This window comes from Oncorhynchus masou, chromosome 25 (genome assembly GCF_036934945.1).
Source record: "Oncorhynchus masou masou isolate Uvic2021 chromosome 25, UVic_Omas_1.1, whole genome shotgun sequence".
NCBI lineage: Eukaryota > Metazoa > Chordata > Actinopteri > Salmoniformes > Salmonidae > Oncorhynchus > Oncorhynchus masou.
The window spans coordinates 5,918,878-5,932,594 of NC_088236.1; the positions used below are offsets into that span (position 1 = coordinate 5,918,878).

Below are 13,717 nucleotides of genomic sequence, written 5' to 3' on the forward strand. Positions count from 1 at the left end.
CTAGGTGTCTGTTCTTGTCCAGTCTGGCCCCTTCATATTGCTCCCTCTAGATTATATCTCTAGGTGTCTGTTCTTGTCCAGTCTGGCCCCTTCATATTGCTCCCTCTAGATTATATCTCTAGGTGTCTGTTCTTGTCCAGTCTGGCCCCTTCATATTGCTCCCTCTAGATTATATCTCTAGGTGTCTGTTCTTGTCCAGTCTGGCCCCTTCATATTGCTCCCTCTAGATTATATCTCTAGGTGTCTGTTCTTGTCCAGTCTGGCCCCTTCATATTGCTCCCTCTAGATTATATATATTACACTGAGTGGACAAAACATTAAGTACGGCTGCCCTTTCCGTGACATACACTGACCAGGTGAATCCCAGGTGAAAGCTATGATCCCTTATTGATGTCACTTGTTAAATCCACATCAATCAGTGTAGATGAAGGGGAGGAGACAGGTTAAAGACTGACTTTTTAAGCCTAGAGGCAATTGAGACATGGATTGTGTGTGTGTGCCGTTCAGAGGGTGAATGGGCAAGACAAAAGATTTAAGTGCCTTTGAACAGGGTGTGGTAGTAGGTGCCAGGCGCACCGGTTTGTGTGAAGAACTGCAACGCTGCTGGGTTTTTCACGCTTAGCAATTTCCCGTGTGTATCAAGAACGGTCCACCACCCAAAGGACATTTAGTCAACTGGACACAACTGTGGGAAACATTGAAGTCAACATGGGCCGGGATCCCTGTGGAACGATTTCAACACCTTGTAGAGTCCATTTCCCCGACCAATTGAGGCTGTTTTTGATTTATTTATTTTTATTTAACCTTTTATTTAACTAGGCAAGCCAGTTCAGAAGAAATTCTTATTTACAACGACGGCCTGTTATGAGGGCAAATTAATATTCTTAATGTTTTTTTACCCTCAGTGTACTGTGTATCAGTTTATATTAGATTTAGTAATTTAATGTACTGTATGCTCCTCCTGCCTCTAGGTGTCTTTTCCAGCCAAGCCTGGCTCCTCACAACGCTCCCTCTAACAATGCCAACACAGGAGGAGTCAGCGATGGAGCCGTGGTCTCTGGGATTGGAGCAGGTCGGTGTCACGACAACCAAGACGTAGCCTAGGTTACGTCCTCTAGCTAGCAGGTCGGTGTCACGACAACCAAGACGTAGCCTCGGTTACGTCCTCTAGCTAGCAGGTCGGTGTCACGACAACCAAGACGTAGCCTAGGTTACATCCCCTAGCTAGCAGGTCGGTGTCACTACAACCTAAACGTAGCCTAGGTTACGTCCCCTAGCTAGCAGGTCGGTGTCACGACAACCAAGACGTAGCCTAGGTTACGTCCTCTAGCTAGCAGGTCGGTGTCACGACAACCAAGACGTAGCCTAGGTTACGTCCTCTAGCTAGCAGGTCGGTGTCACGACAACCTAAACGTAGCCTAGGTTGCAACCTCTAGCTAGCAGGTCAATATCACTACAACCTAAACGTAGCCTAGGTTGCATCCTCTAGCTAGCAGGTCAATATCACTACAACCTAAACGTAGCCTAGGTTACATCCTCTAGCTAGCAGGTCGGTGTCACTACAACCTAAACATAGCCTAGGTTACATCCTCTAGATAGCAGGTCAATATCACTACAACCTAAACGTAGCCTAGGTTACATCCTCTAGCTAGCAGGTCGGTGTCACTACAACCTAAACGTAGCCTAGGTTACATCCTCTAGCTAGCAGGTCGGTGTCACGACAACCAAGACGTAGCCTAGGTTACATCCCCTAGCTAGCTACCTCTCTCTTCTCTCTCCTCTCCCTCTCGCCCCTCTCTCTCACCCCTCTTTCTCCTCTCTCTCTCCTCTCCCTCTCGCCCCTCTCTCTCCTCTCTCTCCTCTCCCTCTTGCCCCTCTCTCTCCTCTCTCTCTCCTCTCCCTCTCGCCCCTCTCTCTCCTCTCTCTCTTGCCCCTCTCTCTCCTATCCTCTCTCTTTCTTCTCCCTTTCACCCCTCTCTCTCACCTCTCTTCTCCCACTCGCCTCTCTCCTCTCCCTATTTCCTCTCCCTCTCTCCTCTCCTATGTCTCTCTCATCCTCATGTATGAAGGCTCATTAATTCTCATCCTCATGTTATCATTAGCTCATTAATTTAACCAGCTCTCTCCCTCTCTCCCTCCCTCCGTGTAGGAGAGCGCCTGTTCCCCCCTCCGTCTGGTCTAAGCTACTCTACGTGGTTCTGTGTGGAGAGGTTCAGCTCTGCCCCCCACACCCACCCTGTCCGTCTGCTGACGGTGGTCCGACGGGCCACATCCTCAGAACAACACTATATCTGTCTGGCCGTGGTTCTGTCTGCTAAGGACCGGTCCCTGACGGTGTCTACCAAGGAGGAGCTGCTGCAGAGCTATGGTACGAACGCACACACACGCACACACAAACGCACAAACGCACGAACGCACACACGCACCAACGCACGCACAAACGCACGCACAAACGCACGCACGCACGAACGCACGCACGCACGCACGTACAAACGCATGCACGCACACACAAGGACGCAGGAAAACACACTCATACATACAGGTGTGCACGTGGACTCACACCCTTTACCCAAACTGAAATATTGTTCCTGGTTTAGAGGTTTGTAAACCTGATGAATAATCTCGTACTGGAATCACTCCCTTCCCCAGATTAACATCTCTACATAATTCACACAGTCTCTGTAAATAATTTAGTGAAAAAACATCCACACACACACTGGTTCATTCTAGCGCTGCTCTCGACTCTGCAAGCTACTGTCCTCCCTCTACCACACGTACTCAACCCTTATACCACAAATACACAATGTTTTTACAACGTTCACACAACATTGTCTTTTCCTTTCACAGTGAATGACTTGCTACCCAATCTCAACCCCTGTGTAAACACTGATGTTTTATCACGTGAACCTTGGAACAACATCCTTCCCTCTTCCACAGTAGATGACTTCAGTGTCTTCTCCCTCATCTCCCCCTCCTCTCTCCCTCCTCTACCCCTCCTCTCTCCTTCCTCTGTCCTTCCTCTACCCCTCCTCTCTTCTTCCTCTCTCCTTCCTCTACCCCTCCCCTCTCCCTCCTCTTCCTCTCCTCTCCCTCCTCTACCCCTCCTCTCTCCTTCCTCTGTCCTTCCTCTACCCCTCCTCTCTCCTTCCTCTACCTCTCCTCTCTCCTTCCTCTGTCCTTCCTCTACCCCTCCTCTCTCCTTCCTCTCTCCCTCCTCTACCCCTCCTCTCTCCTTCCTCTCTCCTTCCTCTACCCCTCCCCTCTCCCTCCTCTTCCTCTCCTCTCCCTCTACTCTACCCCTCCTCTCTCCCTCCTCTCATCAGGGATGGAAATGAAGCTAGCCCAAGTACTAAATTGTGACTAACTTCCCAGCCGACTAGTGACATGTTGTCTTTTCAAGTATGTCATGTTACAGATTTGAGTCAGAACTGTGGTCAACCAGTCAGCCGCGTGCCCCCAAAATCCTCAAGACCCAGCCCTGTTTTCAAACCCATATGAAAAACATTTTTACAACATTTATGTTAACATTTACTATGCCCCCACCCCTCACCCCCCCCAACAGTGGATGATTTCAGCGAGGAGTCTTCGTTCTTCGAGGTTCTGCCCTGCTGTGCCAGGTTCCGCTGCAGAGAGCTGATCGTGGAGGGTCAGTGGCACCACCTGCTGTTAGTCATGAGTAAAGGCATGTTGAAAAACAGCATGGCCACGCTGTACATCGACGGACAACTGTTCCAAACCACCAAGGTAGGGGCTGTGTGTGTGCGTGCGTGTGTGTGCGTGCGTGTGTGTGCGTGTGTGTGTGTGTGTGCGTGTGTGTGTGTGTGCGTGTCTGTGTGTGCGTGTGTGTGTGTGTGTGCGTGCGTGTGTGTGCGTGTGTGTGTGTTCTCTCTGTGTGTGTGTGTGTTCTCTCTGTGTGTGTTCTCTCTGTGTGTGTTCTCTGTGTGTGTTCTCTGTGTGACTGTGTGTGACTGTGTGTGTGTGACTGTGTGTGTGTGTGACTGTATGCCTATTTGAACTCAGGTGTGTGTGTGTGTGTGTGTGTGTGTGTGTGTGTGTGTGTGTGTGTGACTGTGTGTGTGTGTGTGTGACTGTGTGTGTGACTGTGTGTGACTGTGTGCCTATTTGAACTCAGATGTGTGTGAGTGGCTTGAAGACTCTACCTATATTAAATGTGTGAAGGTACGTAAAGATATGGTTTATGTTTAATAACAGCGTGTCATTAGCTAAAACGTTAAACTGTTTTCACAGCAGTCGATTCTCTCTCCTCTCCAGCTCCACTACATCCACAGTTCTCCTGGTGGTTCCGGGAGCACCAACCCCCCTGTGGTCAGCACCGTGTACAGCTACATAGGCACGCCCCCTGCCCAGAGACAGCTGTCCAATCTGGTGTGGCGCCTGGGGCCCACACACTTCCTGGAGGAGGGGCTTCCTGCTGCCAGCGTCGCGGCGGTGTACGAGCTCGGACCCAACTACACAGGCAGCTTTCAGGCCGTCTACCTGCTCTGTATGTTTTATGTTTACGTATGAGTCCTTTAGCAGAGAGACGTATTTTCACATACACCCCCCCCCCCTGTGGGAATCAAACCGACAGCCCTGACATTGCAAGTGTCATGCTCTGCCATCTGAGCCACACGGGACGAGAGTAGAGAGGAGAACACACACACACACACAGAGAGACAAAGAGAGCACACACACAGAGAGACAAAGAGAGCACACACAGAGAGCACACACAAAGAACACACATACACAGAGAACCCACACACACACAGAACACACCCACACAGAACACACACCCACACAGAACACACACCCACAGAGAACACACACCCACAGAGAACACACACCCACAGAGAACACACACCCACAGAGAACACACACCCACAGAGAACACACACACACAGAGAACACACACACAGAACACACACACACAGAGAGCGAGAGAACACACACATATTGAGTGGTAAGCCAACTACACAGCTTCCAGGCTGTTCACGTTCCCTGTGAGTAACTGTCTGTTGTTGTATGAGGAACCGCGGTGGATTGTCGTGTCTCTCTCCCCTTCAGGTAAAGACTCCAAGACTGGAGAGCCTTCATGTCCAGTCGCCCTGGTCCCAGAGGAGAAGGTATCCTTCAGCCTGTACGCCCTCTCTGTCTCTGCCCTCACCGTGGCCAAGATACGCAAGGTCTACAACAAGCTGGACAGCAAAGCCATCGCTAAACAGGTTAGCATCGCTAACGTACACACACACACACACACACACACACACACACACACACACACACACACACACACCTGGACAGCAAGGCCTACTACGGTCCTGTATGTACTACGGTCCTGTATGTACTATGGCCCAGGTATCCTGGATAAGGGACACCCCACCTGTAACACTCTCCTCTCCTCTCCCCCTTCTCTCCCCCTCCTCCCCCCCTTCTCTCCCCCTTCTCTCCCCCTCCTCCCCCCCTTCTCCTCCTCTCCCTCTCTCCTCCTCCTCCCCCTCTCCTCCTCTCCCCCTTCTCTCCCCCTCCTCCCCCCTTCTCCCCCCCTTCTCTCCCCTCTCCTCCTCCCCTCTTCCCCTCTCCCCCTCTCCTCCTCCCCTCTCCCCCTCTCCCCCTTCTCTCCCCTCTCCTCAGTTGGCTGTGTCGTCTCATGAGAATGCCACTCCGGTCAAGCTGATCCACAATGCGGCTGGTCACCTCAACGGTCCAGCACGCACCATAGGAGCAGCTGTCATTGGATACCTGGGTAAGGGGTTAGGATACCTGGGTAAGGGGTTAGGATACCTGGGTAAGGGGTTAGGATACCTGGGTAAGGGGTTAGGATACCTGGGTAAGGGGTTAGGATACCTGGGTAAGGGGTTAGGATACCTGGATAATGTAACTATCATTCAGGGTTGAATTGGCCTTATAAAATTAAATTAAAATTAAATTATTAAATCTTGTAACAACAGATTGTGCCTTTAAAATGACTTTTGCCCCGAGTGGCTCAGCGGTGTAAGGCACTGCATCGTAGTGTTGAGGTCGCACAATATCCTGGAGTTCAATCTACGTGACCAGGAGCCCCATCGGGCAGCCCACAATTGGACAAGCGCCGTCCGGTTTAAGGGAGGGTTGGCCAGGGGGCATTTACTTGGCTCATCACGCTCTAGCGACTCCTTGTGGCAAGCCGGGCGCATGCAAGCTGACTTCGGTCATCAGTTGAACAGTGTATCCTCCGACACGTTGTGCAGCTGACTTCCGGGTTAAGCGGGCAGTGTTTTAAGAAGTATGTGGCTTGGTAGGTCATGTTTCGGAGCACGTATGTCTCGACCTGCATCTCTCCCGACAACATTGAGGAGTTGCAGCGATGAGACAAGGTTGTAAACTAGCAATTAGGGAGAGAAATGGGTAAAAAAGACCCCATTTTTAATTTATTTGTAATAAATAAATAGAAAATACCTTTTTTGCCCCACTCTTGGTGTGCGTTTGTCCCCAAATTGTGGCCACCAACTACACACACACCTTACCTGTAGACTAACTCCTCTTCTCCACTCTCTTCCAGGTGTGCGTGCGTTCGTCCCCAAGCCTGTGGCGACTAACCTGCAGTACGTAGGCGGGGCGGCGGCCATTTTGGGCCTGGTTGCCATGGCGCAGGACGTTGAGGGTCTCTACGCGGCCGTCAAGGCGATGGTGTGCGTCGTCAAGAGCAACCCGCTGGCCAGCAAGGAGATGGAGCGCATCAAAGGCTACCAGGTACAACTACACTACCCACAATGCAATATGGCCTAGTTCACACTCAAGTTTAATTTGCAATACATTTGTGGACACACCACACAATGTTTGTGTGAACATTGTTGCTCAGATAAAAACTGTTGTTTCTCTGCTGTACCTGTTGGCCATACTGTTGAAGAAGAATCGTCACCTTCTGAACAGTCACATCCTGTCTGCTGTAGTTCTAGTACAACAGTAATATAACTCAGTCTAACTGTAGTATGTGTCTGTTATTCGCTCTCTAGCTGCTGGCCATGTTGTTGAAGAAGAAGCGTCACCTGCTCAATAGCCACATCCTGCACCTGACCTTCTCCCTGGTGGGAACAGTAGACAGCGGCCACGAGACCTCCATCATCCCCAACACCACCGCCTTCCAGGACCTGCTCTGTGACTTCGAGGTTAGCACTAAACCAATGGGCCTCAGGGGAACTGGCTCCAGTTTTGAGGGGAAATGGCCTCTGGGAAACTGATCCAGATTGAGCCAAAATGGTGGTTGGTGGTCCTTGGTGCAAGCCAAACACAATGGGCTTCAGGGCAACTGATCCAAATCGAGCCAAACGTGGTCCCTGCTGACAAAATAATGTTGTTGGTTTTCTGGTGTGGTATGTTTGTAGAGGTTTTCAAATGTTCTTTCTGTCTCCTCAGGTGTGGCTCCATGCACCCTACGAACTGCACCTGTCCCTGTTTGAACACTTTATAGAGCTCCTCACTGAGTCCAGGTGAGGGATGATGAACTCCTGCTATTACCGTGAATTCACAAAGTACTCAGACCCCGTGACTTTTTCCACATTTTTGTTACGTTACAGCCTTTTTCTAAAATTGATTAAAAAATTAAAAAAAAAAAAAAAGCCCTCATCAATCTGCACGTAATACCCCATAATGATAAAGCGAAAACAGGTTTTTAGAAATGTTTTCAAATGTATTAAAAATATAAAACAGACACCTTATTTACATAAGTATTCACATCCTTTGCTATGAGACTCAACATTGAGCTCAGGTGCATCCTGTTTCCATTCATCATCCTTGAGATGTTTCTACAACTTGGAGTCCACCTTGGGTATGTTCAATTGACTGGACATGATTTGGAAAGGCACACACCTGTGTACAGTTGAAGTCGGAAGTTTACATACAGCTTAGTCAAATACATTTAAACTCTGTTTTTCACCATTTCTGACATTTAATCCTAGTAAAAATTCCCTGTCTTAGGTCAGATAGGATCACCACTTTATTTTAAGAATGTGAAATGTGAGAATAATAGAAGAGAGAATGATTTTATTTCTTTCATCACATTCCCAGTGGGTCAAAAGTTTACATACACTCAATTAGTATTTTGTAGCATTGCCTTAAAATTGTTTAACTTGGTTCAACCGTTTCGGGTAGCCTTCCACAAGCTTCCCACAATAAATTGGGTGAATTTTGGCCCATTCCTCCTGACAGAGCTGGTGTAACTGAGTCAGGTTTGTGTAGGCCTCCTTGCTCGCAAACCATTTTTCAGTTCTGCCCACAAATGTTCTATGGGATTGAGGTCAGGGTTTTGTGATGGCCACTCCAATACCTTGACTTTGACGTCCTTAACTTCTTATGGATCATTGGGACGCTAGCGTCCCACCTGGCCAACATCCGGTGAAATTGCAGAGCGCGGAATTCAAATGACAAAAATCGTAATATTAAACATTCATCAAAATACATAATTTAAAGTTTAACTTCTTGTTAATCCAGCCGCTTTGTCAGATTTCAAAAAGGCTTTACGGCGAAAGCACACCATGAGATTACCCGAGGACAGCGCCCTGCACACAAAAGCATTACATTCATCTTCTAACCGAGCAGAAGCGTCACGAAAGTCAGAAATAGCGCTAAAATAAATCACTTACCTTTGTAGATCTTCATCTGGTTGAAATCACAAGCGTCATAACAATTGGTCCTTTGTTCGATAAAGTCCTTACTTATTTCCCAAAAAAGTCAGTTTCATTGGCGCGCTTGACTCAGTAATCCACTGGTTTCCCTCGTTTAAAATGCAGACAAAATGAATCCTGTAAGTTACCAATAACTTCTTCCAAACATATCAAACAACATTCCTAATCAATCCACAGATATCCTAATATGTAAATTAAATGATCAAATTTAAGACGGAGAATACCGGAGATAAATAACGAAGTACGCACCCTCACGAGAACGCACAACAAACACTACAGCCAAAATGGGAGCCACTTACTAAAACTACAAATTCTGGCTAATAAAATAAAACAACTAGCCTGACACGCTTTCTAAAGACTGTTGACATCTAGTGGAAGCCCTAGGAACTGCAATCTGGAAGGTTTTCCTTTTATATCTCTGGAGAGACCTGAAAATAGCTGTGCTGCGATGCTCCCTATCCAACCTGACATAGTTTGAGAGGATCTGCAGAGAAGAATATGAGACACTCCCCAAATACAGGTGTGCCAAGCTTGTAGCGTCATACCCAAGAAGACTTGAGGCTGTAATCGCTGCCAAAGGTGCTTCAACACAGTACTGAGTAAAGGGTCTGAATACTTATGTAAATGTGATATTTCAGTTAATAGTGACACTATAATCTTAATCACCTGAGAAACAAAGACACAGGAAGACCATGTTTCCTGTGTGTAATATATCAACCAACTGTCTGTCCTCTTCTCCTCCATCACAGTGAGGCAGCGAAGAACGCTAAGTTGTTACGAGAGCTCCAGCTGATTCCCAAGCTGCTGTTAACCCTGAGAGACACGTCTCTGTCTCAGCCCACCATCTCTGCTATCAGCAACGTTTTGAGTCTGCTACTGCAAGGGTTCCCCAACCCATACGACCTGCTACGGTAATAACACTCTACACTCTCCCCAACCCATATGACCTGCTACGGTAATAACACACTCTACACTCTCCCCAACCCATATGACCTGCTACGGTAATAACTCTACACTCTCCCCAACCCATATGACCTGCTACGGTAATAACTCTACACTCTCCCCAACCCATACGACCTGCTACGGTAATAACACTACACTCTCCCCAACCCATATGACCTGCTACGGTAATAACACACTCTACACTCTCCCCAACCCATATGACCTGCTACGGTAATAACACTACACTCTCCCCAACCCATACGACCTGCTACGGTAATAACACTACACTCTCCCCAACCCATATGACCTGCTACGGTAATAACACTACACTCTCCCCAACCCATATGACCTGCTACGGTAATAACACTACACTCTCCCCAACCCATATGACCTGCTATGGTAATAACACTCTACACTCTCCCCAACCCATATGACCTGCTACGGTAATAACACTACACTCTCCCCAACCCATATGACCTGCTACGGTAATAACTCTACACTCTCCCCAACCCATATGACCTGCTACGGTAATAACACTCTACACTCTCCCCAACCCATATGACCTGCTACGGTAATAACACTCTACACTCTCCCCAACCCATATGACCTGCTACGGTAATAACTCTACACTCTCCCCAACCAATATGACCTGCTATGGTAATAACACACTCTACATTCTCCCCAACCCATATGACCTGCTACGGTAATAACACACTCTACACTCTCCCCAACCCATATGACCTGCTACGGTAATAACACACTCTACACTCTCCCCAACCCATATGACCTGCTACGGTAATAACACTACACTCTCCCCAACCCATATGACCTGCTACGGTAATAACACTACACTCTCCCCAACCCATATGACCTGCTACGGTAATAACACTACACTCTCCCCAACCCATATGACCTGCTACGGTAATAACACTACACTCTCCCCAACCCATATGACCTGCTATGGTAATAACACACTCTACATTCTCCCCAACCCATATGACCTGCTACGGTAATAACTCTACACTCTCCCCAACCCATATGACCTGCTACGGTAATAACACACTCTACACTCTCCCCAACACATATGACCTGCTACGGTAATAACACTCTACACTCTACCCAACCCATATGACCTGCTACGGTAATAACACACTCTACACTCTCCCCAACCCATATGACCTGCTACGGTAATAACACACTCTACACTCTCCCCAACCCATATGACCTGCTACGGTAATAACACTACACTCTCCCCAACCCATATGACCTGCTACGGTAATAACACTCTACACTCTCCCCAACCCATATGACCTGCTACGGTAATAACACTCGACACTCTCCCCAACCCATATGACCTGCTACGGTAATAACTCTACACTCTCCCCAACCCATATGACCTGCTACGGTAATAACACTACACTCTCCCCAACCCATATGACCTGCTACGGTAATAACTCTACACTCTCCCCAACCCATATGACCTGCTACGGTAATAACACTACACTCTCCCCAACCCATATGACCTGCTACGGTAATAACACACTCTACACTCTCCCCAACCCATATGACCTGCTACGGTAATAACACTACACTCTCCCCAACCCATATGATCTGCTACGGTAATAACACTCTACACTCTCCCCAACCCATATGACCTGCTACGGTAATAACACACTCGACACTCTCCCCAACCCATATGACCTGCTACGGTAATAACACTCTACACTCTCCCCAACCCATATGACCTGCTACGGTAATAACTCTACACTCTCCCCAACCCATATGACCTGCTACGGTAATAACACTCTACACTCTCCCCAACCCATATGACCTGCTACGGTAATAACTCTACACTCTCCCCAACCCATATGACCTGCTACGGTAATAACACTACACTCTCCCCAACCCATATGACCTGCTACGGTAATAACACTCTACACTCTCCCCAACCCATATGACCTGCTACGGTAATAACACACTCTACACTCTCCCCAACCCATATGACCTGCTACGGTAATAACTCTACACTCTCCACAACCCATATGACCTGCTATGGTAATAACACTCTACACTCTCCCCAACCCATATGACCTGCTACGGTAATAACACTACACTCTCCCCAACCCATATGACCTGCTACGGTAATAACTCTACACTCTCCCCAACCCATATGACCTGCTACGGTAATAACACTCTACACTCTCCCCAACCCATATGACCTGCTACGGTAATAACACTCTACACTCTCCCCAACCCATATGACCTGCTACGGTAATAACTCTACACTCTCCCCAACCAATATGACCTGCTATGGTAATAACACCTCTACATTCTCCCCAACCCATATGACCTGCTACGGTAATAACACACTCTACACTCTCCCCAACCCATATGACCTGCTACGGTAATAACACACTCTACACTCTCCCCAACCCATATGACCTGCTACGGTAATAACACTACACTCTCCCCAACCCATATGACCTGCTACGGTAATAACACTACACTCTCCCCAACCCATATGACCTGCTACGGTAATAACACTACACTCTCCCCAACCCATATGACCTGCTATGGTAATAACACTCTACACTCTCCCCAACCCATATGACCTGCTACGGTAATAACACTACACTCTCCCCAACCCATATGACCTGCTACGGTAATAACTCTACACTCTCCCCAACCCATATGACCTGCTACGGTAATAACACTCTACACTCTCCCCAACCCATATGACCTGCTACGGTAATAACACTCTACACTCTCCCCAACCCATATGACCTGCTACGGTAATAACTCTACACTCTCCCCAACCAATATGACCTGCTATGGTAATAACACACTCTACATTCTCCCCAACCCATATGACCTGCTACGGTAATAACACACTCTACACTCTCCCCAACCCATATGACCTGCTACGGTAATAACACACTCTACACTCTCCCCAACCCATATGACCTGCTACGGTAATAACACTACACTCTCCCCAACCCATATGACCTGCTACGGTAATAACACTACACTCTCCCCAACCCATATGACCTGCTACGGTAATAACACTACACTCTCCCCAACCCATATGACCTGCTATGGTAATAACACACTCTACATTCTCCCCAACCCATATGACCTGCTACGGTAATAACTCTACACTCTCCCCAACCCATATGACCTGCTACGGTAATAACACACTCTACACTCTCCCCAACACATATGACCTGCTACGGTAATAACACTCTACACTCTACCCAACCCATATGACCTGCTACGGTAATAACACACTCTACACTCTCCCCAACCCATATGACCTGCTACGGTAATAACACACTCTACACTCTCCCCAACCCATATGACCTGCTACGGTAATAACACTACACTCTCCCCAACCCATATGACCTGCTACGGTAATAACACTCTACACTCTCCCCAACCCATATGACCTGCTACGGTAATAACACTCGACACTCTCCCCAACCCATATGACCTGCTACGGTAATAACTCTACACTCTCCCCAACCCATATGACCTGCTACGGTAATAACACTACACTCTCCCCAACCCATATGACCTGCTACGGTAATAACTCTACACTCTCCCCAACCCATATGACCTGCTACGGTAATAACACTACACTCTCCCCAACCCATATGACCTGCTACGGTAATAACACACTCTACACTCTCCCCAACCCATATGACCTGCTACGGTAATAACACTACACTCTCCCCAACCCATATGATCTGCTACGGTAATAACACTCTACACTCTCCCCAACCCATATGACCTGCTACGGTAATAACACACTCGACACTCTCCCCAACCCATATGACCTGCTACGGTAATAACACTCTACACTCTCCCCAACCCATATGACCTGCTACGGTAATAACTCTACACTCTCCCCAACCCATATGACCTGCTACGGTAATAACACTCTACACTCTCCCCAACCCATATGACCTGCTACGGTAATAACTCTACACTCTCCCCAACCCATATGACCTGCTACGGTAATAACACTACACTCTCCCCAACCCATATGACCTGCTACGGTAATAACACTCTACACTCTCCCCAACCCATATGACCTGCTACGGTAATAACACACT

General features: G+C 48.0%; 1 protein-coding gene across 1 annotated transcript in view; it reads left to right on the forward strand.

Annotated features, from left to right (window-relative positions):
- The window catches only part of wdfy3 (WD repeat and FYVE domain containing 3), a 224,097-nt gene that overhangs the window by 117,917 nt on the left and 92,463 nt on the right, over positions 1-13,717 (forward strand). Inside the window, exons 21-30 of the mRNA XM_064936580.1 lie at positions 972-1,072; positions 2,150-2,368; positions 3,563-3,744; positions 4,273-4,504; positions 5,065-5,222; positions 5,632-5,743; positions 6,539-6,729; positions 6,993-7,145; positions 7,393-7,466; positions 9,410-9,571. Of these exons, the coding sequence (XP_064792652.1) occupies positions 972-1,072; positions 2,150-2,368; positions 3,563-3,744; positions 4,273-4,504; positions 5,065-5,222; positions 5,632-5,743; positions 6,539-6,729; positions 6,993-7,145; positions 7,393-7,466; positions 9,410-9,571 (1,584 nt within the window). The remainder of the gene's footprint in view (positions 1-971; positions 1,073-2,149; positions 2,369-3,562; positions 3,745-4,272; positions 4,505-5,064; positions 5,223-5,631; positions 5,744-6,538; positions 6,730-6,992; positions 7,146-7,392; positions 7,467-9,409; positions 9,572-13,717) is intronic.